The sequence below is a fragment of the Tenrec ecaudatus genome, chromosome 5 (genome assembly GCF_050624435.1).
Source record: "Tenrec ecaudatus isolate mTenEca1 chromosome 5, mTenEca1.hap1, whole genome shotgun sequence".
Taxonomy (NCBI): Eukaryota; Metazoa; Chordata; class Mammalia; order Afrosoricida; family Tenrecidae; genus Tenrec; species Tenrec ecaudatus.
Window position 1 is genome coordinate 177,192,012 of NC_134534.1, and position 27,927 is coordinate 177,219,938.

General features: G+C 37.1%; 1 protein-coding gene and 1 non-coding gene across 3 annotated transcripts in view; both read left to right on the top strand.

Moving 5' to 3' along the window:
- Window positions 1-21,259, top strand: part of KIF5B (kinesin family member 5B) — a 48,903-nt gene extending 27,644 nt beyond the window's left edge. The window contains exons 14-26 of one of the 2 annotated variants that reach the window (XM_075550327.1): window positions 2,166-2,372; window positions 4,036-4,179; window positions 6,448-6,633; window positions 7,148-7,265; window positions 7,549-7,610; window positions 7,717-7,826; window positions 8,918-9,019; window positions 10,039-10,099; window positions 10,200-10,271; window positions 10,439-10,543; window positions 11,604-11,820; window positions 12,419-12,569; window positions 15,863-21,259. In XM_075550327.1, coding sequence (XP_075406442.1) covers window positions 2,166-2,372; window positions 4,036-4,179; window positions 6,448-6,633; window positions 7,148-7,265; window positions 7,549-7,610; window positions 7,717-7,826; window positions 8,918-9,019; window positions 10,039-10,099; window positions 10,200-10,271; window positions 10,439-10,543; window positions 11,604-11,820; window positions 12,419-12,549 — 1,515 coding nt within the window. In that variant the 3' untranslated portion in view covers window positions 12,550-12,569; window positions 15,863-21,259. Of the gene's footprint in view, window positions 1-2,165; window positions 2,373-4,035; window positions 4,180-6,444; window positions 6,634-7,147; window positions 7,266-7,548; window positions 7,611-7,716; window positions 7,827-8,917; window positions 9,020-10,038; window positions 10,100-10,199; window positions 10,272-10,438; window positions 10,544-11,603; window positions 11,821-12,418; window positions 12,570-15,862 lie in introns of both variants that reach the window. The other variant, XM_075550326.1, reaches the window with a different exon arrangement.
- Window positions 13,102-13,236, top strand: LOC142449660 (small nucleolar RNA SNORA9). The gene has a single exon (XR_012784785.1). It is a non-coding gene; the product is annotated as a small nucleolar RNA SNORA9 (small nucleolar RNA).
- Window positions 21,260-27,927: the final 6,668 nt, after the last annotated feature.

Here is a 27,927-nt window from a genome sequence, read left to right on the forward strand (position 1 = left end):
TCAATTATAGAAGAGGTCACTTCCCCAGTGAATCAAATGGGAACATGTACAGAAATGGCCTCGAGTCACCCTAGACTGCCTATCCATTTAAGAAAAGTATTTACACGTGAAAATGAAAAGGAACATAGGAAAACGATTTTTCATTTTCACACAAATGGAGAATTGATTATTAAGGGAAGGAAAAAATGATAATGTCTGAAGCCCATTTTCTTTATTCTTGTCAGGTGGACACATCACATGAATACGAATTGTTTTTCTTCACCCTTTCCACCCCTATGAGTCTGTTTTGCTCATTTCTACAATCTTTGTTTTTGTCTTCTTAGTTCTTTAACTACTATCTTCTTTCTCATTTATTTTGAACCCCCATCTCACCAGGCATTGTAGGGGATGATTGGAAACCCCTCATTTAGGATTTCTTTTAAAACAATTGTGAATTCTGTGGGGGGTTTATATGTTAAATTATAGCTTGTATTCAACCATTTCTATGTCAACAGCTGCTATCTCACAGGAACTGACCCTACTAACCCTTTTCCTTTGATTTTATTCTCCTTGTGGGTGACTCTCTTCCCCTTCGCTCAAGCTCAGGCTACCTCAAACTACAGTCCGCGGGCCACGTGTGAGGAGCTTTATCCGGCCTGCCGGGTGGTTTTGCCCTGTTTGTTTTTTCACTTCAAAATAAGATCTGTGCAGTGTGCATAGGAATTTGTTCATAGTTTTTTTTTTTTTAATTATAGTCTGGCTCGCTAACAGGTCTGAGGGACAGTGAACTGGCCCCCTGTTTAAAAAGTTTGAGGACCCCTGCTCAAGTCCATACCCTCTGCCTTAGACTTTATCTTTACCCCTTCCTTCCAACCTCCAAAGTCTGTTCCTTTTGGTATGAAAACCTTTGCTGTTTTTTTTCTTATCATGGTGCGCTTACATCATGTTCTTCAGGTTGATTCATACCATGAGATGCTTTTGAGGTTTCATCTGTGTTTTTAGCAATGCGTAATACTCCATGGCCATTTAGGGTTTTTTGTAGTTGTTGGCTATTTTGTTGTTTTTTTGTTTGCTTGCTTCCAAACAAGCCGTATAACTTAAATTTTTTAAAGTAAATTAGATCCCTGGGGTCAGATTAGTCCTAGCCAGATCACTTTTTGATTATTTCAGCTTAAAACCATTGTTTTTCAAAAGTGTACTGAGGGCATTTTGAGTTGGATAGTTCTTCGTTGTGTTTTGTGTGTACTAAAGGACACCCTGTCCCCACTCCTAAATGCAATTTCCACTCCTAAATGCAATTAGCATGCCTTCCTTTTATTGACTCATGCACACATTTCTAAATGTTCCTACCATCTCCTTCATGAATACTGTCCCTCCAGAAATAGCAGCCTTTCCTTAACCAAACCAGCACGTGACCTGTCACATTCTGTCCCTTATTTATGGTTCTTATTTCCATCTTACATCACAGGTATTTATACACATTCCTCTCTTACTGGAGTTCCTGGGTGGTGCGACTATTTGATGGGCTTGACTGCTGACCATGAGGGTAGGGGTGGGGGTAGGGGTAGGGGTATAGGAGTTGAATCTACCAGAGTTGCCATAGAAGAAAGGTCTGGTGGTTTGGTATTAAAATAATAACTGAAAATTCTTTCGAACAGTTTTCTCTGGTACATTGGTTATTTATGAGAATCAGTCTACCTGATGGCAACTGCCTTTTTCTCATCTACTAGGTTCTTTATAGGCAGAGTCTTTATTTGACTTCCCTTCTGTTTTTCCAGTGTCTGGTACAGTCTCTTGGGCCCAGGTAGCATAATGGGTCATGACTGGGCTACGGACTGCAAGAGTAGTGGTTTGAAACCACCAGGTGCTCCACAGAAGAAAGATGAGGCCTCCTCTAGAGTGTTGGGAACTCATGGTGCAATTCTGTTCTGCCCTGTAGGTTGTTTGTGAGTTGGGATCAACTCAATGGCAGTGAGTTTGATTTGTTTGAGTACAGTGCCTATGCACAGTATGGTGGACGTAGAATCTACTGAATAAATAAATGAGTGCTGCTACACTCTGTAGACTCCACATGTTCGTCCCCTTTGTGTTTAGCAAATGATAACGCAAACAGATACTCTTTTTAAAAAACTTGTTTTAAAAAAACTTTATTTTGGTTGAAAAAAGTTGTATCATTCTTCATGTAGCTTCTAGCATCTACAAGGAGAGATCAAGATAATATGCAAGCTGAGCTGAACCGCCTTCAAGCAGAAAACGATGCATCTAAAGAAGAAGTGAAAGAAGTTTTACAAGCCTTAGAGGAACTTGCTGTCAATTATGACCAGAAGTCTCAGGAAGTTGAAGATAAAACTAAGGAATATGAAATGCTTAGTGATGAGCTGAATCAGAAATCGGTATGATATAATTTCGTTTTCTTGATATTTTACTACAGGCATCCTTAATTGAAAATTACTTAAATTGTTTGTCTCTGTATAAACATAAGATTGGTGAGATCAATTTTCAACTTCAGTTTCTCCTGTATATGAAACCTTAGAGGCAAGAATATGGATTTTTGTTTTCGTTTCTAAAGTTCTATTAATTTGTCATTTCAGAAACAATTTTTAAAGATGCTTGCTATTCCTCATTTTAAAAGGAGGGAAAAAAACTCCTTGTTACTCAGTAAAGCTATTAGATGATTGTTCAAGCCACAATGAAAGACTACATAAATATAAGAAAATGCCACTTGGTCTTCTAAGTGAATTATTTGGTGTAGGCAAAAAATATATAACTTCACTTAGCTTAAAATTCATTTAATAAAAAAATTCATTTAATATTTTACTGCAAACACCAGGAACAGCGTAATATAGTGAGATTTGGGTGGGGGGGGGGCGGGGATGTTAACTTGTCATTGCTCTAGGGCAAGAATTGCCAGCCTGTGACATTGATGCCAAAAAGTGTTATGTGACTGTGATTGCCACTGCACTACTTTAAACATCACCATGGATGCATAAGGCTCACCTCCTGGTTAGAAGTCAGGGGCTAGATTTGGAGTCTTCTCAGTGCCCACTACTTATTTACCTGTCCATAGTCACCTTTCTAAAAGGGTGGAATCAGCATGGGAATTTTTTTTGTTTAATTCCCTGCTTCTAATTCATTTTACCTTTTTCATCTCTGGGGATCCAGTTAACGCGAAGTTGCAATTTAATACAATGGATATCGAGATATTTTTGAAGTCTTGATTAGTTAAATTATTAGCAAACTTAATTACTGATTTGAGGAACAACAGAAGTTTCCTACGCCTCTGAACAGATTGCCCTGCACATGGTCACTAACTTCAGCCTTTAAAACTGGTACATTGGTATCACCATTGTGCCGCTAAAATCCCTCATGATGCAGTAAACAAGCAGTAGAAGCTCTAAACTCCTTAATGTTCAGCATCTTTTCATATGTTGACAGTATTTTTATTTGTTGTTAGAGGAAATGTCTAGTAATTTCAACCTGTTAGATTATGAGATTTGCAAGATAACCAGTAAGTTAAACTGGGTGAACATTCACTCCATTGATACTCAGAAATAAATAAATAAGCCAAACATGATCGTGTCTTTACCAAAAGATATCGACGAGAAGACAGTGTGTTGCATTTAAAATGCAGTATCTGATGTGAGATATAATGAATAATTTTAAAATCAGCCAAGTTGAGTTGGAATTTTCAAAATTGTGGAACTTCTTTGTTGCTGGTAAGAGAGCTATTACTTTAAATTTATAATTAATGTCATTGAAGTCAGTGAGTGATACTTTAACACTAGCTCCTGGTTAATTGCTTGTAGTATCAAATATAATAGTTTTCATTTGGGGGGTTCTTTAAATTGAGTACAGAAAGTACATTAAATGTACTAACCATCCAGAAAACTGTCATTTTGATTCTAAATATTACTCGAGACTCCGTTTGCAAAAGTAGACATAATACTACAGCAGCATTTGGAAATTGCATCTAATTGTTCAGTGTCTCATGGCTGTTAGCACTAAACTTAGTTTTTATGTCACAGATTTAACTGTACTCTTGTTTTTTGGTCTTAGGCAACTTTAGCAAGTATAGATGCTGAGCTTCAGAAACTTAAGGAAATGACAAACCACCAAAAAAAGCGAGCAACAGAGATGATGGCGTCCTTATTAAAAGACCTTGCAGAAATAGGAATTGCTGTAGGAAATAATGATGTAAAGGTAAACATAGTAACTGAACATCAAGTATGATTGTGTATGTAAGTCATACTTTATTAACTTTATTTTCACAAAGTTCATGTGTGATAGATGGTATCAGCTGTTTTAAATAGAAGAAGAGGATAATGGATGCTAAAGTAAACCTAGTAAGTAAGGTGTTTGGGACTGCACATCTGTTTCTGTCTTCTACTACATAAAGATTTTATACTTAAAAGGTTGTTAGTAAATTATATATTATCTTTTGATTGGAACAGTAGTAGGTAGTAGTTATATTTGTTTTGTGCGTATTTTTATATTGCACGGTTCCATAGATTTTTACAAATACATTGTGCCATGCAGCCACCATCCCTGTAGTACATAGAATACACTCACTGTCCTAACAAATCCCCTGCATGCTTTATATTTCTTCCAACCCCTCCCCACTGCTGGCAGCCTCTCATCTTTTTACTGTCTCTCACATTTTTCAGAAGGCCATAGAGGTGGAATCAGACCGCATGTAGCCTTTCAGACTTATTTTTTCTTTTGTTTAGTAATGTGTCTTTAAGGTTCCCTCATGACTTTCTTTGGCTGACTAGCTTGTTTCTTTTGGATATACCATAGTTTATTCACTTACCTGTTGGTATATCTTTGTTTGCTTTCAGGCTTTTTACAGTTGTAAATAAAATGGCTGCAAACATTTGTTTTTGTTGAATATAATTTTTGAACTCATTTGGGTAACTACTGAAGAACACAACCAATGGATCATATGGTTAGAGCTATGTTGACCTTTGTCTGGCAAAGTGGTTGTACCATTTTGCATCTGTACCACTGGCAGTGAATTGGAATTTTTTGGTCGCTCCACATCCTTGCCAAGATTTTCATGTTATCTGTGTTTAGGATTTTAGCAATTCTGACAGCATAGGCCTGGTGGCCTACTGATTATGAGTTGGTCTGCAATCCAAGAGGTCAGCAGTTTGAAACTACTAGCCTCTCCATGTGAGAAAGATGAGATTTTGTTCTCCCTGTTAAAAGTTACCATTTTGGAAACTCACTGGGGCAGTTCTACCCTAGCCTATAGGGTCACAATGAATCGGCCTCAGCTTGATGGCACTGAGTTTGGTTTGGATACAATTGCATGTGGTAGTATCTGTTTTAAATTGTAATTCCCTCTGACATGGTGTTGATAATCTTACCATATATGATTATTTGCCATCTGTATACCTTTTTTGTACAGTGTAAGAATTCTTGGTATATTTTGGATACTAGTCCTTTATAAGATTTTTGCAATTTCCATCTCGTGCCCTCCCCCCAAAAAAAACCTACTTATAATTTCTTTTTTTTTAATTAATTAATTTTACATTTTATTAGGGGCTCATACAACTCTTATCACAATCGATACATATACATACATCAGTTGTATAAAGCACATCCATACATTCCTTTCCCTATTCATTTTCAAAGCATTTGCTTTCCACTTAAGCCCTTTGCATCAGGTCCTCTTTTTTTTTTTCTAATTTCAGTGTTTTAACAGTATCTTTGGGAGAGCAGAAATGTCTAGTGAAGCCTATGTACCAATCTTTTTCCCCCCATGAATTATTGACTGGAGTTTTATCTGAAAAATTCGTCACCAATCCTAAAGTCACCTAGATTTTCTCCTATGTTAGCTTTTAGAAGTTTTGTGAACAATGTTTATGGCCTAGGACTGGATTCATTGGTGGGTGGAGTTTTAGTTCCTAAGACTTTCCTTTCTCCATTGAATTGTCTTTACTCTTCAACTAATAAGATCAGTTGACTGTTTGGGTCTCTTCTACTCCATTTACCTATTTTTTCTATTCTTTCACTGGTACTACATTCTCTTGATTCCTGTTCTGTAAGTGGGACTCTTAAGTCAGATAATCTCAGTCCTCTGACTTCGTTATTCTTCCCTATGGTGTTGGCTGCTGTCTGTTTTTTGGTGTGTATTTCCCATGAAAATTGGGACTATACACTGACCATAACTCCCCTTTGGTGAGCTCAACAGTTGTTTTTTCACTGCAGCCTTCACATCCTCTTACTGTTAAATTTTAAGCTGGCTTTACATGCACACAATAAACTAGGTTTTTTTTAATTTTTAACTTGTAGACGTGTATTAACAATATTATTTTGAGTTTATAGCTCTAAAGGCATAAATAAACTCTATATTGTGTATGCTTACTGGAAATAAGTAAGTAACCCCTCTCCCCCAAAGAATCTAACGGTAAAAGCGCATGTGGAAGTTACTGAAGTTTTTGTTTCACTTTTTCCTCCCAGCAGCCTGAAGGAACTGGCATGATAGATGAAGAGTTCACTGTTGCAAGACTATATATTAGCAAAATGAAATCAGAAGTAAAGACAATGGTAAAACGCTGCAAACAATTAGAAAGCACACAAACGGAGAGCAACAAAAAAATGGAAGAAAATGAAAAGGAGTTAGCAGCCTGCCAGCTTCGTATCTCTCAAGTATGTGTTATCGGACAGCATTTCTTTATGGATTAAATGGATGCTACACATTTATTACAAAAGTTCTCCAAAACATGAACTTCTGTATGGTTTGTCTTTTTTGCCTTAACATTCAAAGATTCGCTGAGTGAGTTTTATCACAAGTGTGAAACGATTATGTTTGTTAATATGTGTTAAGTGTAGAAATTCTGCTAGTAAGATGTGACTAGTGATGAATCTCGGCTTGAGGAACCAGATTTCTTAGGACTTGGGCAATGACCGCATGGCCCTTTCCGGATAGAGGTTACGAAAGGAACGAGGGGTGATCTAGCTGGAAATCACTATTTCATATTTCAGTCTTCTGGGCCTTAGTTTTCAAGCAATACAGAAGACTTGTATTAATTAAACCCTTTAACATTCTAAGTTTAGATATATATAAAAACCTGCTTACATGGAATCTTCAACAACAGAATGTGTGCGTGAGAGAGTTTTTTCCCCTCACTTCATACTGGTGTATTATTGTTTCCCCTGAAAGCATGAAGCAAAAATCAAATCACTGACTGAATACCTTCAAAATGTAGAGCAAAAGAAAAGACAGCTTGAGGAATCTGTTGATTCTCTGAGTGAAGAACTAGTTCAGCTTCGAGCACAAGGTATGAGTTCTTCATTATTTTTAAGAGTATGTGTGTATTACTTATTTGATTATAGTAAACTCATTCACACTAAAAGGGATCGCTGGGAATATAAACAGCTTGCGATGATAATAAATCATACATTTTAATGTGAAAGTGGGTCTGAATATGGTAATGATCAACTTGTAATTACATAGTAAAGAAGTTGTATATTATATGTAGATCTAGAAGACTTTTAGAAGATTGCCTCATTTCCTTTCCAACTTGAAGGCTGATTTCATCTTTTTTTCTTGTACCCAAATAGAGAAAGTGCATGAAATGGAAAAAGAACATTTAAACAAGGTTCAAACGGCAAATGAAGTGAAGGTAAGTGTCAGGTCAGGGTGCATTCTGACAACTTTACTTCATGACTTATTTTGACTACTCTGATTAACATTTATACTCTTCCTCCCGTCCTTCCCAATAATTACAGCAAGCTGTTGAACAACAGATCCAAAGTCACCGAGAAACTCATCAAAAACAAATCAGTAGTCTGAGAGATGAGGTTGAAGCCAAAGAAAAACTTATTACTGATCTTCAAGAGTAAGTACTAGGCTTTTTCTGTTCCTCTTACTCTTTAGAAGAGTTATTTAGAAACCAATTCAGAAAAATTGGTATTTAGATGAAAAAAATACATGAACACCATAGGTTTGAGCTGTGACATTAAGCATCTGCCTGTGAGCAGTTTGTTTCTCCAGTGACTTACGTATAGCAGCGTCTCTTGCAGTTCTCATTGTGTTCTTGAGTACAGGGAGTTAACACCCTTAAGCCCATTCTCTTGTTGTTCAGTAGTCAGCCGTAAAATTGGTTATTGATGGGCAACAGAAGTATGTCCTTATTAGAAATCCATGTTTTGCGTTGAAATTACAGAATTTTTTTCATTCCCATTTTTCTCATTTCTTAAAGTACCAAGTAAAATTTTTTTTGCTGTTTTCTTTGCATTTTTTATCTAAATGTATAGGTGGGGCGAAGGTAGGAATAATAAATAATAAATTTATTATTGCAGGCTGTGATCATTTTCCAAATAATTTCTTTGTCTTCCTTTTTAAAAAGAAATCCTTTTTTCAGAAAAACCTTATTGATAAATTGTGAATTTAACATTTGGGGTTGGGGTTTTCTGTTTGTTTCAAGTAAAAGTTGTAATCTTTGTTTAGATAACATGACATTGTTTTCTACTTCCATAACTGTATGCACAGAGAAAGGTAAACAAAATGATGAATAACCTCAGGACATGGGTTTTACGTAATGGGATTATAGTAAAGGATATAGTGAGACGAAAGCCATAGAAGGATAAAATCATGGTTTAAGCAAAATATGGAAAAGGAGGCTTCAAAAATTCAGGGAGAAATGGAACTGAAAGATAATAGAATCTGTCCATAAATTTTTGAAGCCCCTTCATATAGCTGCTAAGTAGCAGAGTCTCCGTTCTCCTCACTCTCTCCAGTTACCAATGGGACTGAGTAGTAGATGAGGCCTCGGCGAGATGGTTTGAGATTTTTATGAGATACTGATGGTTTTTCCCTGCAAATCTCCATCTGCTTTAATAACATTGCTATGTATAGTTCAGAGTAATTTCTCAGATTCAGAAAACTTTGATGCTAATATTGGATTTCTTCCCCCCTCTCCTTTATCAGTCAGAACCAGAAAATGATGTTAGAACAGGAGCGTCTGAGAGTAGAGCATGAGAAGTTGAAAGCTACAGATCAGGACAAGAGCAGGAAACTACATGAACTCACGTGAGTAAATACCTTACTTAGAGGATAAAAATTAAAACTTACATTTCTATTGGATCTGTGTTTTTGAGTATATTCTGTTTGCTGAAGTGTGATTTTTCTGAAATTGAATTGATTTGATTATACCTAGAAACTTGCAGTGGCTTCTTGAACTGCAGTGCGAGCTAGGTGTATTTCAGTGAGGATCACAACGCAGATTTTCATTTAGCAGCCTGTGTGCTGTTCTTTGTTATCCTGTGACTTCGGGTCCATCATACCTAAAGCAGAGTATCGAATACTTCAGAAGATTGTGTTATCTACCACCCCTCCCACCACCCCAAAAAGGGTGGAATTTGTATCATTTAATTTGTACATAAAGAATGTGATTGCTTTAGCCGTTTAAACAGAACGTTTTATCATTTTTCTTTTTCTAAGTGTCTTTTACCAAGATTATTTTTAATATTTAGTTATCTACAACCTGAGCATAAAAAATTTGTATGATTATAATTGTTTTTACGTAATTGAAATTTACAATAGACAGTTGGCAGATAAGCAGGCTGTTATTAGGGATGTTCACACTATCAGTAAATTTTATATGATCAAGTTTCTTTTGAATCATCAGCCAAAATTTTCTTTAGAATAATTTTAATATAAAATAGGACAAATATTTTAGTGTGGTAAAGTTTATAGTCTCTGTAATCCCAAGTTAGTCATAACTCTTGGATAAATAGCAGCATGTTATATGTGACATAATTTAAAATAAGAACATTTCCTTGTTTAAATTTTACCACCTTTTAATTATCTTCTCCCATTGCCATATGGGGAGGCATACTTATTTAAAGTAAGCAATACATTTAAAAGGAGATTAAAAAGAATATGCAAACTTCTTTGAAAGGTACATAGATACACTGTTTTTAATAGCTTCCACCTTCATTGATTTGAGTGTAAGAACTGATCCTTCCAGATGAAGAAGATTTGATTTCAAGCCTTCAGACTTTAGGGAATCAACGTTGAAAATACATATTTATGTTCTCTCACTATAGAGTTATGCAAGACAGACGAGAACAAGCGAGACAAGACTTGAAGGGTTTGGAAGAGACAGTGGTAAGAAAATACATAGGATTGGAGGGCACTTTATGCATGCCCCCCCTTTATTTTAAATTTGAAGTTTGAATTCTCAAAATATTGCTATTCTTAATTCAAGGCAAAAGAACTCCAGACTTTACATAACCTGAGGAAGCTTTTTGTTCAGGACCTGGCCACCAGAGTTAAAAAGGTAATATAATAATGCTCAGGTGTAGATAGTTGGTTAAAATTCACACATATTGTGTAGAATTCTGTGTATTCATAAATAAAATAACATTGCAAGTGGTGTAAAATTGGTCATGTAGTTACAGCACTTGGATTTTGCGATCTATAAGATTTCCCCACGTTCTTCTTCAGAGTGCTGAGATCGATTCTGATGACACCGGAGGCAGTGCTGCACAAAAGCAAAAAATCTCCTTCCTTGAAAATAATCTTGAACAGCTCACTAAAGTGCATAAACAGGTGAGAAGGGGTGTTTTAAGGCAGCAGAATTGTGTGGGTAGCAAATACTTAAATCTTTTAAAGCTTTAAGGAATTTTTTACCCTGATCCTTTATTTTTTTATAAATCAATTAGAACCACTGGCAACTCTTGGAATTATTTTCTAATGAGTATACTTAGGGCCAATGGAAGCTTATTGTCTTGTTTTTTTCTGTAGTATTTCTAGTTTGTCACTTTAAAAATTTTATAGTAACTTTTTTTAATTTCTGGGGGGGCAAGTCTTTGTAAATATAGAACTTTTAAAAATGTGTTTACAATTCATGTTCTAGAGTATGAAATATATAATGAATAAGTAATGTTTACGATGGTTCTGCTTACTTTTTATCAGGGTATGATTAAGATTACTAGTAAAAACGTTTCATAATGTAATTGTTCTATATTTTTGTCTTGTATGCCTGTTTACACAACAGTACGGTTAAAGCCATTTTATTTTCTCTTGTCGTCAATGCTTACTAAAAACTAAGTTTATGATTACTTAACTTAGAAAAAGTAAAAGTACTCCTTTACACCAGATTAGTGTCGTAACTGAAGTGGTCTATCACAAGTATAATAACTTAATCTTCAAGTTGTAGGGGGATACAACCATCTCCCATCCTTCAAATTAAATAAAATTAATATGTGTAAGAGAAATAATAGGTGCAATGGAGGGTGGGGTGGAAAGGGGGAAACGATTACAAGGATCTACATATAACCTCCTCCCTGAGGGACAGACAACAGAAAAGTGGGTGAAGAGACGTTGGACAGTGCAAGATATGACAAAATAATCTACAAATTATCAAGGGGTCCTGAGGGAGGGAGGAGGGGGGAAAAGAGAGAAATAATAGGTATAAGATATAATCTTAGGAATAAAAAAGATTGTTATGAAAAAAAGATATATTGTTATGTTTTATGCTTAAATTAGCTTAATGGAAAACAAGCCTGACTAAAATGTAGTGTAACCTTTTGAAGAGAAATGGTAAAATGTTTCTATTTTCTCACTTCGCCTTGTTAAACCTAGATAAATTTTCTTTATGTGCCTTTAGTTGGTGCGTGATAATGCAGATCTTCGCTGTGAACTTCCCAAGTTGGAAAAGCGACTTAGAGCTACAGCTGAGAGAGTGAAGGCTTTGGAGACAGCGCTGAAAGAAGCCAAAGAAAATGCGTCTCGTGATCGCAAACGCTATCAGCAAGAAGTAGATCGCATAAAGGAAGCAGTGAGGTCAAAGAACATGGCCAGAAGAGGACATTCTGCCCAAATTGGTCAGTTCGAAGAACATTAACAGCTTTAAACCTTTGATTTGAACACTGCCTGGTTGAAAACATAATCTGATTCCTTTTTAATGGATTGGCACAGAAAAGAATAGAGAAGCCTAGGCATAGCTGTATTTATAGGAGTGAGAACGAACAAAACAAGAGAGGAGAACTTGTATAGAGCAAAGGAGAATCACAGAAACATGCCATCAGCCTGACTTTGTGCCTTAGAAGAAATAACTGGCTTAAGAGCTGTGGGGCTGGCTTGTACAAGCCCATTGCTTTCCTGCTGCTGACCTAAAAGTAGGGCGTTGGAACCCACCCTGTAGCTCTAGGATTCAAAGGCCTGGTATGAGATGTGCTCTCTACTCACCATGAGTCCGGTGGCAGCCACTGATTCGACAGCAACTACTAATGATATGTAGGCTCCTGGAGAAAAAGATGTAACCAATCAATGTAAAGATAAAACAATCTTGAGAGAAACTAAAAGGCAACAAAAAACAAATAGATTTGGGAATTTGCAATGAGTAAAGAGAAGAGACCTAGATAGTCATTGTTATTGTGTGTTAAGCTTTATTTTAAAGTTAGTTCTTATTTTTCATGATAGCTAAACCTATTCGACCTGGGCAACATCCCGCAGCTTCTCCAACTCATCCAAGTGCAATTCGCGGAGGGGGTGCATTTACACAGAACAACCAGCCAGTGGCTGTACGTGGTGGAGGAAGCAAGCAAGCGTAAGCTTTTACATATGGCCACAGGTTGGTAGTTTATATCTGGCTTTTGAACCATTGGTTTGCATGGAATCTTTCAGCAATGGGTTGCTAAACAATTCGGTGTCATGAGTTGATGTAAATGGAATCTTGAGAATGCTCCCACATTGTGAAAAGTATGATATTGTTCAATGGGAACCTAATTTGCTATGTGAAATTTCTCCAAAATCACAAAATATAAAAACAAATAAGAAAACCGTGAAGGAATCACCTTTTGCCATCTCAGTGATCATTTCTCTGATTTAACAAGTGTTCAAAATAGAAAATGTCATCAGGCAAGGTAAATTGAAAAACCCAGAAAAATAACTAATTCAGCATCTTGTTTTGAAATTGCTAACTAGTAATATGTTGTAACTATTGTACTATATATGTTATACTTTGTAGCTTTTTCTTTTTTTAATGTTATAATCTTAAGTTGCATTCGGAACATTTTCTTCTACAACATGATTAACTAGTCAGTAGCTCTGTGATGTTTCATTTTAGGGCAGGAACTCAGATTTTGATGCTAAGAAATCCCAGATTGCAAGTCTCCAGCGTGCCTGGGTTTGGAGTAACCCTGTGCATTCCTTCAGTGCTTGCAAGAGCAGCTTTGAAGTGGTTTGAGGCCTTGCTCTACAATATCTACAGAGCAAGGTTATAGAAATTTCAGACATTCAGGAAAAGGGAGGGGGGCAGAAATCCCAGAAAGAGCCCCGGTAAGGGTATTGGTTATGTATTGGGCTAATAACCACCAGGTCAGCAGTTCAAAACCACCAACAGCTCTGGCAGAGAAAGATGAGGCTCTCTACTCTTGTAAACAGTTACCGTCTTGTAAACCCATAGGGGCAGTTTTACTCTGTCCTACAGGGTCGCTGTGAGTTGGTATCTACATAATGGCAATGAGTTTGAGTTTTTTTAAGAACTCCAGGTGCTTTGGAAAACAGAAGACTAAATAAAATGATTTACTGTCAATTGTTTTTGACAAACTACAGTCTGTTTTAATCGTGCTTGTATTCACTTTTACATATTATAGAGCACTGGATTTCCATTTGAGGAGAGAGAAAACTATTTGGGGGAATTTGTATTTCCAACAATTTAACTTTTGTGACAATTAAGGATTTAAAAGAGACAGTGAAAAGAAGCAAGTTACTTTTTAAACAGTTAGTTGCATTTTGACTTATCTAAAATTTGTTGGTATAAAACTATATTATGGATTTGTGTCTTAAAAACCTAATACATCTTTAAAATGTAACATTTCAAATGTGCTTGACACAGTGAATGGATGGATGGATTGTGATAAGAGAATAAAGTGATTTATTTAAAATAAATAAAATGTCATTTACAATGCTTGTCTAAAGTGGAATACAATCCACCAATGTTTTACATTTGATTGAATCCTAAAAGTAGCCCAAAATCTAAACTAGCCGTCAGTGCTGGCGAATACTGGCAAACCTTGCTACCCCTGTGCTCCTAGCCTTCCTCCTGTGGCATCTTTCTTCCCTCTTGTTTATCTCTGGCTAGTCTGCTCTTTCGGTAAGACACACACCACTTAGAAATGATTTAGTTTTGGACTCTGGCTACTCTGATCTTACCAACATAAGAAAATCTCTATTTCCAAGCAAGCTCTTCATGTATAAATATCACAAGTAAACTCAGTGTCACTGAGTTAATGTTGACTCATAGCAACCGCCCCCTGACTCAGGACCCATAGGGTTCCTGAGACTATTTACGGGAGCAGAAAAGCCAGTCTTTCTTTCAGAGCTGCTGCTGGTTTCAAACAGCTGACCATGCGATTGTAACCCAACATGTAGCCACTACCCCACCAGGCTTCCTATGTATAAATATAGGCCTTATAAATACACATATTTTGGCAGGACACATTCAATCCATAACTACTAGATTCAGAGTAAACATTTTTTGATAAGAATATTGTAGCTTATATGTGCCTAATGCAATGTCATATCAGCCGACATATTAGCTCGATTTTCTGCCAAATAAAATTCTCTCTTTTTCTTGTCTGAACATATTGAGCACTCTTTTCGTAATAGAAAGTTCTTAAGAATGAATATGTTACTTAGCATGGAGTGAGTATTCAGGAGGTCCAAACTGTTTTTCTCTATTTCTTAGGAAGTGCAAGGTTGGGGGGGAGGACAAGGGGCCTGGTAAAAGCATGAGGATATACAATATAGATAAAGCTGATCCTTTTGGGATATTGCTCTCCATTAAAGTACTGTATATACCTGAGTATAAGCCGACCCAAATATCTGCCATGGCACTTGATTTTACCACAGAAGCAACGTTTAAATGTGCTGGAAAACTTGGCTTAGACTCGAGTATATATGGTAGATGTAAGCATTGAACTCATTTGCAGGAAGAATGGACCATGACCTTTGTTAAATATAGTTTCGTTTCAGCTGAAAAGTTTTACTTTAATCCCAGTGTAATGTCAGCAATTTAGCACATGAAGGAGTTAACTCCCTCGGCTCAAATGGGTTTTCAGTACTTAAAATTATAAAAGTATAATTAGTTTATAGGCTTTTTGCTGGTTCAAAGCATCAACCATGTTTGAGGACCCTGTTACCACATAAGTGACAAATTGCTGAAAAACTAAATATTTGGTGGGTTGGTTTTTTTTGGGCGGGGGGGGGTCCATTTTAGATTTTGTTTTTTAATGTGAAGAGAAGCATTTTAAAACACTTGGTTTATTGGATGGGATTGTATTAATGACACTGATGCGCTTAGGACCCAGATTCATATGGCTGGTTTCCTAGCTTGTGTACTTTGAACAGGTTGCATTTTTACAAATGCAAAGTTGACTAGGCAGTTTTACTACAAGGCTGCCGGGGTTGTTTATCTCACCATTAATTTTGCTCCCATTTGCACTTCTTTTTTATTCCTGCTTCCTCTCTCCCATCCCATTTTTTGCTGGTATTTATGTAACATTAATAGCTAGTGATTCGTGGTTTAAGAATGTCACCAACTCTTTTTTTATTAGCTGTTTTTCCTTTTTTAAAACAAACTCTTCAGCCACTCAGCTCTATTGGGAAGAATAATCAGTTGAAAGACTGACTTCCTTTTAAATACTGCCCTGCGATTGATAACAGCTTCACTTAAGGGAGAAATCAAAGAAGGTGTCATTTACTATTGCTGTCGTTAGTTAGTGTTGGGGGAAAGTGATTGAAGCTACTGATGAAAACATTATACCATTAATAACTTTTCTAAGTTATTCATCATGATTGCCTGAAAGAAAAACCATGAGTTTTTGTATAACTGAAAAGATGTCTGTTTTCTTCCACTTTCAGCTGTTGAAAGTAATCGAAGAAAGAAGAGGACATCATGTCAAGCAGCCATTCAATGGCTTTAACCTCTGCCCCCTGGGGACTGTCAAGTTATCTTTTGTTGTTGTTGTTTTTATATGTATAAATGATCCTAGGCCTGTACAGCTCTTTCCTACTCACTCTTCTTGTAAACTCCGCTGCTTCCCAACACAACCAGAGTGCAATTTTGGCGTCTAGAGAAAAAAGATGGCAGTTTACGACTGTGGCCCTATTTATTACACAGTTTGTCTTTCATGTCTTAAATTTAGTCTTCACTGTGCCAAGCTAGCTACCTTATAGGAATCTGTTTTTGTGCGTGTGTTATGTTTATTTTTAAATCTCAGTTTAAATTACCTAGCTGCTACTGCTTGTACTTATTAAAATGTCTTCCTTGTTTTAGGGGAAATAGAACATACACATTAAATGTCTTAAATTTTACTACTTGCAACACTACATGCCCACGAAATACACCAGGTCAGTACTATATTTTTTAATTCCTTGAAATAACTTTAGGTTTAAAATAATTGTATCATCACAGACCTTTCTTTCTGAAAATGACTGAGCACTAAAGCCCAGCTTAAATAGACTGTTGAGAGGGAACAGGGCTACTTAATTGTTATCTCATAAAATGCCTGTTGCCAACTTAATATTGAGCAGAAATATTTTACAATATCCAAAGGAAATCTAAGTTCAAGAAGAGAGTATGAAGGAGTTGTATTTCTCCCTGATTCGATACTTTTCTCTGGCTGATGGACTGAAAATTCCCTACTTCATTTCGGTTGAGGCAGCTAGCTAATTATAATGATTGGACAGGTAATTCATTTGTCATCTTTAATATATTGAAATTGTGGGGTTATAGAGTTAAACATAATTTTATGTTAATACCATATTGATCTACATGTGTAGTCTATGGAAATTGAGGGAAACTAAACAGCACAAATGTATGGTGAATTTAAAAACACGCAGGTATTTTTAACGCAGACTTTAACTTCAGGCTTTTGGTCTGAAGTCCCCATTGTGCTTTTAAACTGCGACATTAAGACATACACTGTAATTTGTTTCTTGTTTAGGCTCAGGACAGTCAACTGTCGGCAGGTCATGGTCCTTATTAGTTGGGGTTTTCCCTCCTAAAGCCCATAATTATGTAATTAGCACTGTGTACCTATTTTAGCTGCATTGTGATTTAATCTTCAGTTTATTCTAGGCAGTTACAAAAGTAATAGAGAAAGGGTTTCAATATTTCCTTCATCAGTCACAGTGACTGTAACTATATTAGCAAAAATTAGAAGATGGGGATTTAAGGTTCTTCAATCAGTAGCGAAACTTTGAAAGTTCTGTGTTAAGATCTGGCTGGCAGGATTAACTTTTTTTGAAAAAGTTTTATACACAGATATTTGTATTAAATTTGGAGCCATAGTCAGAAGACTGAGATCATAATTGGCTTATTTTTCTATTTCCTTAACTCGTAATTTCCACTTTTATAATAATTTTGATTTAAAAGATAAACTTATTTATTTTTGTAACAGTTAGAAGTCCTTGCTGTTGTATTCTGCAGCCTTTAAGATGATTGTGTCACTTTTAGTCCTGATCACAATAAACACTCCAAAGATGGAGACGAACCTTGGTGGTGCAGGAAGAGAGAAGGAATGTAGTTAACAACAACCAAAAGTGCTACAGCGTGCATTAGGTAATTTTCTAAAGGGAGAACCGTCTGGTTGCATTCACACAGACAACTTTGGTTTCAAGTGAAAACTTGCTTCTTTGGCAATATTCATGGAATGAAGCAGAGCTTTTCGTTCTTCTTTTGTCTACATATGGTAGTTTCACTCCTGTAAGTAATACGACTACGTCACGGGTACTGGTGCTGTGTAACAAGAAGTCATAATTAGCATGTGGTTCAGAATACAACTTTTTTTATTTTAATACCTTTATGCTTATTTTTCTGTTTCTCATTTCAAACCTGTTAGTAAGTATACCATGACACTCATAAACTTGCTTTCATGGAGCTGTGCTGTCTTCGTGTGATGGTAGTCAGTAAATGGAACACTTACTTTTAGAAATGAACGTTTCTGATCATATACATACAACAGGGATACTATAGTTTTCAGTATCTTTTTTTGACTGGATATCTTTACTGTCCTCTGAATTGCTATTGATAAATAATTCAGTAGAGAAACCAGATGAAATAAAAGTAATATTTATTCATGGTGATCAGTTAAATTATTTGCCTAACTTAAGAATACTAACTACTGTGCATAACTCTCAATTTGACATGAAATGATAGTCTGAGTCTACCTGTGGAACATGCCGGTTACTTTCAGGGCTTGAAGATACATTAAAATATCATTGGTTTGGGGAAGACGCCTTATAATTTTAAGTTAACCTGCATGCTGTAAATGTGTTTTGTGTTTCAATAAAAAAGAATTTTTTGAATGTAATGACTTTTCTTAAAACGTATTTAATGAAGTATTAGGTTGGATTTGTTTCGAGGCTATCTTGACAGAAGAGTGACTGCTGTAAATTATTACAATTCTGTATATTTTGTTTCCTAATGTATCCTCTTGTCTTTGGACAGCAGGTATTAAATAGTTAAGTTGAAGAACTAAGAGCTAGAAATGAAATATCTGTCTGACATAAGTTACTTTAGAATAGTCTACAAGTTCTATTCAGGTTTACTTTTCAAGTGCTTCCTCACTGGTCATTCATGTCTAGCTAGAGAAGAACTGAAGAGAGGCTGTTCCAGAATTCAAGTGGTGATTAGCCTTTTTTAGTTTATCTCTCAAAATTATTTACTATGGGATGTTTTAGCCACACAAAAAATAGAATAAATAGTGAAAGCCCAGGTCTTAGCTTGATTTAATATCCACTTATAGCTGTTCTTATTTATTTTGAAGCAGTCCAAATTTAAATTGAATATGTTAAGATCTAAATGTAAAACCATGCTGTTGAGTTGACTGACGCATGGCACCCTGTGTGCAAAGTAGAACTGCCTTCATGGGCTCTCTGGACACATTGTCCCAGGGCTTCCTCCGGGAGCTCCAGCTGCCAGCCTGGCAGTTAGTAATTGAGCGCTGACCTGTTTGTGCCTCCCAGGGAGTCCTCTTAGATCCCACGGTGGCGGTGGGTAGTGCTCAACAGAGCTCCATTGGATTGTCAAAGCTGTGACCATGAAATCACCTGGCCTTTCTTTGGAGGCACCTCTGGGTGAGTTTGCACCACCAACCTTTCAGTTAGCAGTGCTAGTAGAAACCTCTGAGAACTGAAACGGAAAAGAAAAACCATGATCCCATCTAAAAATGAAATGTACTCGAGTATTTGAAACCAAGTCCTGTTAAAAGTTTACATCTTGCAATAAATTATTTACCTTGCAATTAACTTACCAAAGAAACAGGTTATTCGTGTTACACAGTGACCCAGGTTTCCCTCATCAGATCCTTTTGATTATAATAGCCCTCTGCCCTGTATAGTCCCTGTAAATTGTTTTGGATCCACAGACTTGATCAGGTGGTTTTGTTTTGGGGTGAAGGTAGTGGCCTGCCAGTTAAAACCTAGTTGCTTTTTGTGCTGATTCCGACCTAGGGCAACTCCGTTGATTTCCGAAATCCCATAGTATTTTCAATGGTGGTGTCTGGTAGCAATAAGGTGTGAGGTTCAAACCTACCATTCTACCGACTAATCTGCTCCCACATAGGGTCCCTAGGAGTCAGAATGGACTTTCTGTTCAGCCTGTTCTTCAGAGACCCCTCTGGGTGAGTTAGTTGAGTGCATCATCATTTGTCACTGAGGGACAGATAACTTCTTCCATATGAAGTAGATCAGGTGGCACTTATGTCTGTCTGTCTCTATACGTTAGCAAACCTTAACAGTCAATGCCTATATCAGCAGTATATTAGGGCAGGTGTCCTCAAACTACGACCCGCGGGTCACATGCGGCCCACCAAGGACATTTATCCAGGCCCCCGGGTGTTTTTGCTCCATTTGTTTTTTTACTTCAAAATAAGATATGTACGGTGTGCATAGGAATTGGTTCAAACTAGTCTGGCCCTCTAACGGGTCTGAGGGACAGTGAACTGGCCCCCTGTTTAAAAAGTTTGAGGACCCCTGAATTAGGGGCTACAGAATGATGAGAGCCTTACCAGCTTATCAGATGCAGCATTTCTATGTAAAGAAACTGCCATATCTACTGTTTTACCACCCTGTGATTTTTGTTTTGTTTTAGGAAAGGTAAGATAAATGCTTGGTACTTTTTGTTTGCAAGTTTAAAATAAGGTATTTTATTCAAATCAACGGAACTGCCCAAAGATTAGTGTCTAGATTCCATTGGATCTCTTACAGTGAAAAATGAGAAAAATCAGTAGAAAGAATTAAAACTTAGTGCAACTCAGGTGGCCTCAGTGCTGCATAACAATCATACCAGTTGAGTGGTAGGCCTGTTGATCCACCTCAAATTCAGGCCCTGGTGGTGCTGTCAGATAAGTGTTGGACTGTTAACCACAAGGTTGGTGGTTCAAACCCACCAGCTGCTCCACAGGAGAAAGATGAGATTCTCTGCTTCTGTAAAAATTGACAGCCTCAGAACCCCTGTATAAGGGTGGCTATGAGTCAGAATCAGCTCAGTGCAGTGGGTTAGAGGTTTTGGTTGGATGTGCTCGTAAGAGCCTCCAAAACATTTTCTTCCTTTCCTGGAGAAGTTTAAATGGTAATAGAGGGATTCTTCCCCACCCCCCAAAAAAAAAAAATTAAAGGGGTTAGAGCGGGGTAATAAAGTAAACTGAAATAAAGGAGGTAATCGAGTAAAACTTAATGAAAGTTTTACAGTTACAAGTAGACAAACTAAGAGAAGGATTGAATCTTAATACATCACTAGCTATAAGATATGCCAGAGAATTTGATAAGCCTATTTCAACAAGCTACCTGAAACTGAGAACTCGGGGGGTGGGGGTGGGGCAGGGACTTAGCATTTTTAAGACAATGAAAATTCCAAATCATGAGGTGCATCATGTTGTTTTTAGTTCTAGGTCTAGTTGGTGCAACCAACAGAATTTGGCATCTCTGAGCAAAGACCAGGCAGTACCTCATTTCACTTTAATTAAAGAGGTAAATTCATTTCTTCATCTTATTTTTAAAAACTTTAAGAAATTGTCAAAAACAGTTGGAAAGAACTAGGTAGTTCATTCCCACTACTTAGAATTACTCTAAACATTGTGACACATTTGCTTCCAGTCTGCGTTGTGTAGTCGTGTACCACACAACATCTGTTGGAGCAATGTCCGACTACATACACATTTGTGGTTCCTTCAGGTTAGAGGTCAGGAATTGAGAGAACAAAACATAGCAAATGGAGTCTGACAGTAAATTCAGCAGCTTCCCACATGTAACCCTTGAATCTCATGTCTCAAAAAACATTGTTCTTTGCATATAATGGTACAGTACATATATAACCTATAATACAGTTATGCCTTGATAGTCATAGAAAATAGCTATGTTACTGGCTTTATGTATGTACTGCACTACTTTCTATCATCTTAATGTGAACTCATTGTGAACTTTCCCTACTAACAATAAAAAGTTTATTGTATGACAGCAGCAGCATTCAGTCTTGTATATTGTACATCTTGAGTCTTGCAGCATTCTCTCTCTTTAATTTTGTTTCTAAATGCACCGAACCAATGCTCCTAATAGTAAAAGGCAAAGTGTCAATTTTGAAGTGACACAAAAGGTCGTTTATTAAGGTGGAAAACTAGTGAATGCTGTTGAGACATTTGCATGACATCACAGAGCATATTGTGGCCATTAACGCTGTACACATACTACAAACAGCTTTCCTTGGTTGCTATATCTCATTCTAATTTGTTACCTCTCAAAATTAAAACTTAATAGTTTGGTTATCATCATTCCATTTTGATAGCAGCTTATGTTCTCTAGAAGTAAGAATTTAGAGTAGTGTATATTTATTATGGGTCAACACCTGTGAATGAGGGAAGGAGAAAGTGGAATTGCACCCAGGAAGTTGAACAACAATGTACAGGCTTTACAGACCATGACTGGCTTCCCGGGGAATTCTGGCAGAGTCCATAGCCCTTTACGGTGGTTCCCAGCTGTAATGTCTTGATACTCATGCCTTTATCAGCCATCGAATGTGAGCTTACCCTAGGAGAGCATACCCCTGGGATAATGTGAAACATGGACAAAACCTGAAAAAATGACCACTGAGTAATGAGACCTTCCTTAAAGATCCTGGACAGTATATCCCAGCTACACCATGGTCCTTCCTGTTCCATTCAAATCAACAGAGCCAATCCAGATTCCAGTAGCTCAAAATCAATTGGAAGAACTGCAGCTGATCTTGGACCATAGTTCCGTCCACCATCTATTCTAGACTTAACCTTCAGCTACCACTGAGGCTTTTGGTGGTTGCTTCCTTGGAAATGTCATACAGCTCCTCATACCTGATTGGCCCTGCGGTCAGTGTGGTTACCACTTAACTGTACAGCTAGGAAGGACATATAAGAAGGACTTAAGTAGATCATCTTGATGCCACATAGTTCTCTCTGCCCCAAATGAAAAGGCTATCCTCTTGATGATGGTTAGGGGTAGTAGTGAGTAATCCTGGCAACAGGATGATTCCTTTCCTTGACTACAAGGTGTTCAAAGTGCCTGGGTGGCTATTATAACCTGTAGTCCAATTTGAGTCAGTGTGCTCCTTTGACCTAGATCTTTTAACTACAGAGCTCAAAGTTGCAAGGCAACCCAGCACAAAGCCCCCCTCCCCTCACTGTGGGACACTGGGAAAAATGGTAAGTGTGTGCATGGGTGGTGGGTGTCATTCCTCCAGCAACTTTGGTTCTGGATCCACATAGTCGGCCTACTGTGGACAAAAAAAAGAACAAAGAGGACTTTATATGCTGTGTTCTGGGGGATAGTACCTCATCCTTGTAGCTTTTCATATTCAAGAACAGACGGCCCTTCCACTTCAGAGTCAGTACTCTCTAATACACTGTCAGGTAAGCTAGATAATATGATCAGTGTATTCTTGGGTCATGGGTTCAACTACTAAATCACCTTGACTCCAAAGCATGCCCCCTTTTCTGAGACAATGCTATGTGGACTCATCCTAGTAAATCAAGTACTCTAAACTGATAGCACCATAGCCAGAGACCCTGCAAACAAAAAGATAACTACACCGTGTTCTGTTAGACCAGATACTGGGACCTTCTAGGAAAGCAAATCCAGTGTGGTTGATTTGCCAAGTTGTTGCTTCGTTTCCTTAGAGGAGAAAGCCATTTCAAAGTCAAGCTTGGGTCTCTCTTCATCATTTGACAGCAGCAGTCATTAGATCAGACTTAGGGTAGTAAGTGAGAATCCTTGATGTGATCACTCCAATCATGTGCCCATTCCTGGCTGGGGGCTGAATTCAGTTGGTTAAATTCTACTTGGTTCAATTACTCTTCCTTAATGGATATCCTTAATGGATACTGTCTGGTAGGTATTGGCATATAATAAAGTATTGCTTCAAGATCATAGAAAGTATTAAAAATACCAAAATGTGAAGTTAACGATTTTCTACATATCCTTTACATAAAACTGTTAGGAGTGTTCCTTCTCTCTAGCCCTTCTTCAAAGAGTTCTACACTCTTCAATTTACACCCCATCAAAATAGCTGCAGACAAGTATCTGAAATCACATTCCTTTAAAATAGTCTTGAGTTTGACGAACAGAAAGAGACCTGGGGTAGATGGGGTAATGTTTCCCCACAAAATTCTAATAGGACAGCCCTTGCCACTTTGAAGAATGAGTAGGTGCATCGTAATCAAAATAATTCCTTGGTACAAAAATTTTACATCTGGTCCCATGTGATGGAAGAAAAATTCATTTTTCATTTTCACTTGAATGTCCCCAGCCTGAAAATGTATGCCTTTTGCTCATTCTGATTCGCCCACATCTGTGAAAAACAAAAGTGCTTTTTTCAAAGCAATGTGGTGGGGGACTGCGCACTATTCCAGTTACTGTTTAGAAAAACTATATGTCTTAACTTAGTAGTCACAGGGAAATTTATCCAAGATGTTAATGTGGGTGTTTTCTCTAGCTCATACTGACGGTGTTGTCTCTCTCAAGAAACAATGGGCATTTATTTGGGATCCCTTATATTTAGTTGCATTACTTTATTATTCATTTTAAATGACTCAATTGTTAAGTGGGTAAGAATGAGTTAATTTCTTGAATAGTTTAAATAGCTGTCTTAGAATCTAATTTTATCAACAATGGGAACATTTGAAAGCTTATACATTAGTACTTTTCTAGCAAGCTATGAATTGGAGAACATTAAATATTTCTGTGTACGTCATGAAACAAATACTTATGGCAAAAGATGTTAGCACTTCCAATTTTGAATAAATTCTTGTGTACATTTGAAACACACAAAGCTTATCTTCCAAGTGTATAAAACTAATAAGAGTTTACATCAAATGAAGAAAGGAAGGCTTTACATAACTATTTCAGTTTGAGATCATGTAGACTTCATATAACTATGGAATCACTGAGTTACAGAACAAGAGACATAAGAGTCACCTGGATATTTTCATATGACAGCTTATTGTTATACAAATGAGCAAGTTGAATTCTAAGTAAGAACCCAAGACTAGGAATCAAAATCACATCAAAAGAGAGGCACTTGGCAAAACAAATTTGAAATGTCAAATAAGCTCTAGAAAGCTTGTTTCAAAAAAAGCTGGTTTCTTAAAACTCCCCAACCCCCCCAAAAAAGAATCAAGAGCAAATCAAATAACCCACTGATCCAACCATAAGTATGTACCTGTAAAAAAATCATCTATACGAGACCAAGTGGTCAACAACTACTCGAAAGCACCAAAGAAGACAGAACAGGAACATGAGATAACAAAATGAAGCATCCAGCAGGAACAGAAGTGATGGGAGGTTGAGTCATTGACAAATACAAACAATGGCAATGCGTGCAGTGATGGTTAAATGGTAACCTATGTAATTAATTTTCTGCCTTCCGCTGAAAGCACATTAAAATATTATTAAAAGAAAACTGGTCATCTGCCCCACTTCACCTCTAGTATTGCCAAGAAGTAACTATTATTATTTTTAATCATTCTATCTCTAGTATTACCACTCGTCAGTTTGTCATTCTGTGGTAGCTTTTGTGCTGCTTTGGTGCTGGTAACTATGTCACTGGTATTTCAAATGCCAGCAGGGTAACCCAAAGTGAGCATATTTCAGCACTTTCCAGACTAAGCACAAACTACAAAGGAATCAGCTGGCTCTTTCAGAGGAAGTAGCTACTAAAAACCGTATGCAAAGCGTCAAAACATTGTCAAGTACTGAAGACATAATGAATGGAAGCAGCACACTATCAGAGATTACAGAGAATGGACCCCTCAGGACTGAAGGCCTTTGAAATGTAAGGAGAAGAGCTACTTTCTCAAATTAGAGTGGATGATGATGATGGTGTGCGGGAATGGAATAAAGCCTGTGGGAGTGAAGCCTTCGGGTTCTGCTGATGAGGCACAACTCCAAATGAGTAGTAACAGCTGCAAAAATGTAATAATTAGAACTTGGAATGTACAAAGTATGAATCTAGAAAAATTGGCAATCAGAATGGAAATGCATAAAACTCAGTATCCTAGGTGTTACGGTGTTGAAATGGACTGGCATTGGTCATGTTGAGACAGAAAATCATATGGTATACTTTTCTGGGAAGGCACAATCAAGGGGAAGGTTGTTATATTCAAAAGGGACATTTCAAGATCTATCTTCATATGCTGTCTGATAGAATTTGAACCATCTGGCTTCAAGGAAATCCAGTCAATATAATTACCATTCAAATTTATGCACCAGTCACCAAAGCTAGCAATGTAGAAATTGAAGAATTCTGCCAGCATCTTCAGTATAAAATTAATCAGTATGAAATTGATCAAACATTCAATGAAGATGCATCGGTAATCATTGGCAATTGGAATGCAAAAATTGGAAACAGGAAGGAACAGTCATTTTAAAATATGGCCTTAGTGGTAGAAATGAAACGAGATTGCATAATGGAATTTGGAAGACCAATGACTTGTTCATAGCAGGTACCTTTTTTCAACAACACAAATGGTGACTATAACATGGACTTTAGAGATCATTAAAAAGAAAGAAAAGTGGATGTCAGAAGAGACAAACTTCCTCTTGATTGTAGAGTAGCTAAGGCAAATGGAAGAAAAGAAGTCAAAGAGCTAAGAAGGTAAAATAAAAAGGAATGTGCAAAGACCTAGAGTTAGAAAACAAAAGAATAAGAACATGCTCAGCATATCTTAAATTGAAGAGCTCATGAGAAAGGTCCAAACATCAAGTAGCAATATTGAAAGATTCTATGGGCAAATTATTGAACGATGTGGGAAACATCCAAAGAAGATTGAGAGAATAAATACGCAGTCACTAAGTCACTGTAACAGAAAGAACTAGTTGATATTCCACCATTTCAGGAACTAGCACATGAACCAATGGTACTGAAGGAAGACGTACAAGCTGTACCCTAGTACCAGCCAAAAACGAGCCTCCAGGAACTGATGAAATACCAGTTGAAATGTTTCAACAATTAAAAAAAAATGTTTCAACAAGCTGATGAAGTACTGGGAGAACTCACTCACCTATGAGGAGATACCCCAAAAGAATCCGGAATCCACCCCTCCCCCCAAAAAAACTGTGTTCAGTCTTTTTACAGAACAACCTTATCATCTTCAAAGAACTCTCCATTATACTTAATACATTCATTAAATCTTTGATTCCATTCTTGAAAACACTTTTCAGTCTCATTTGTTTGGATGACTGGTATAGCACCTCCCTTGATTTTTTTTTTTCTCTCACCTCTTCTGTATCATCAAATTACTGTCCTTTCATGTCCCTCTTCAATGGCGGAAACAAAAAGAAGTTGCATGGAACGAAGTCAAGTCGTACTTACTGCCAAAAGGGAAGAGAGGCAAGCTGTTTTTTGCTAAGTGAGCAGGTACCTTGTGGTGGCAGAACCAGCTTCCCATCTATCAGGAATCAGGCCCTTTTTGTTGGTTGCACACTGTTAAACAATCTTTTCAGAAACTTTAAATAAAAAGCATGATTAAGAGTCTGACCTCAAAAAAATTTTTAAACAAATAAATAAAAAGAGTCTGACCTCGTGGAATGAACTCCAAATGCACTATTAGTTGATGTTTTCATCCATTTGGGAAGTTGACAGATGTCCAGAACAAGATTTGCCATCAATTGACCTTTTCTGAAACATGAAAACCATTTATACACTTGACTTTTTCCCATTGCACTGTCCTTGTAAACTGTTTTCAACATCACACAATTTCTGCAGCATTTTTCCTGAGCGGAAGCAAAATTTCACAGTCACACTGATCTCGTAAATTAGCAATCACCAAAAAAAAAAAAAAAGGTTCAAGTGAAACTGCTTTTACGAAAAAATTCACTGATGAGAGAACCTTCCCAGGCAATGCCACGGGATGCACTAACTCAGAGCAAGTTGTTAATGCTTGCCTAGCAATAAAATTGTGTACCAGGAAATCTCCAATCTGCCCAGCACAGTTCCGGATTTGGAGATACCCCTTCATATTACAGGAAATTTGGAAGACAGCTACTTGGCCAATTGACTGGAAGAGATGCATAGTTGTATCAATTCCCACAAAAGGTGACCGGATAGAATGCTCAAACTATAGAACAATATTGATAACACATGCAAGTAAAATTTTGCTGAAGATCATCATCAAATTGCAACAGTACATTGACAGGAAGCCACCAAAGGTTCAGGTCCGATTCAGAAGAGGACCTAGAACAAGGGATATCATTTCTGATGTCAGACAAATCTTGGCTTAAAGCAAAGAGTACCAGAAAGGTGTTTACTTGTGTTTTATTGATTATGCTAGGATATTTCACTGTGGGTCAACAAACTACGGAAACCTTTTGAGAAGAATAGGAATTCCAGAATACTTCATTGTGCTCATGTGGAACTTGTACAGAGATCTAGAGGTGGTTGTGAGAGCAGAACATGATTT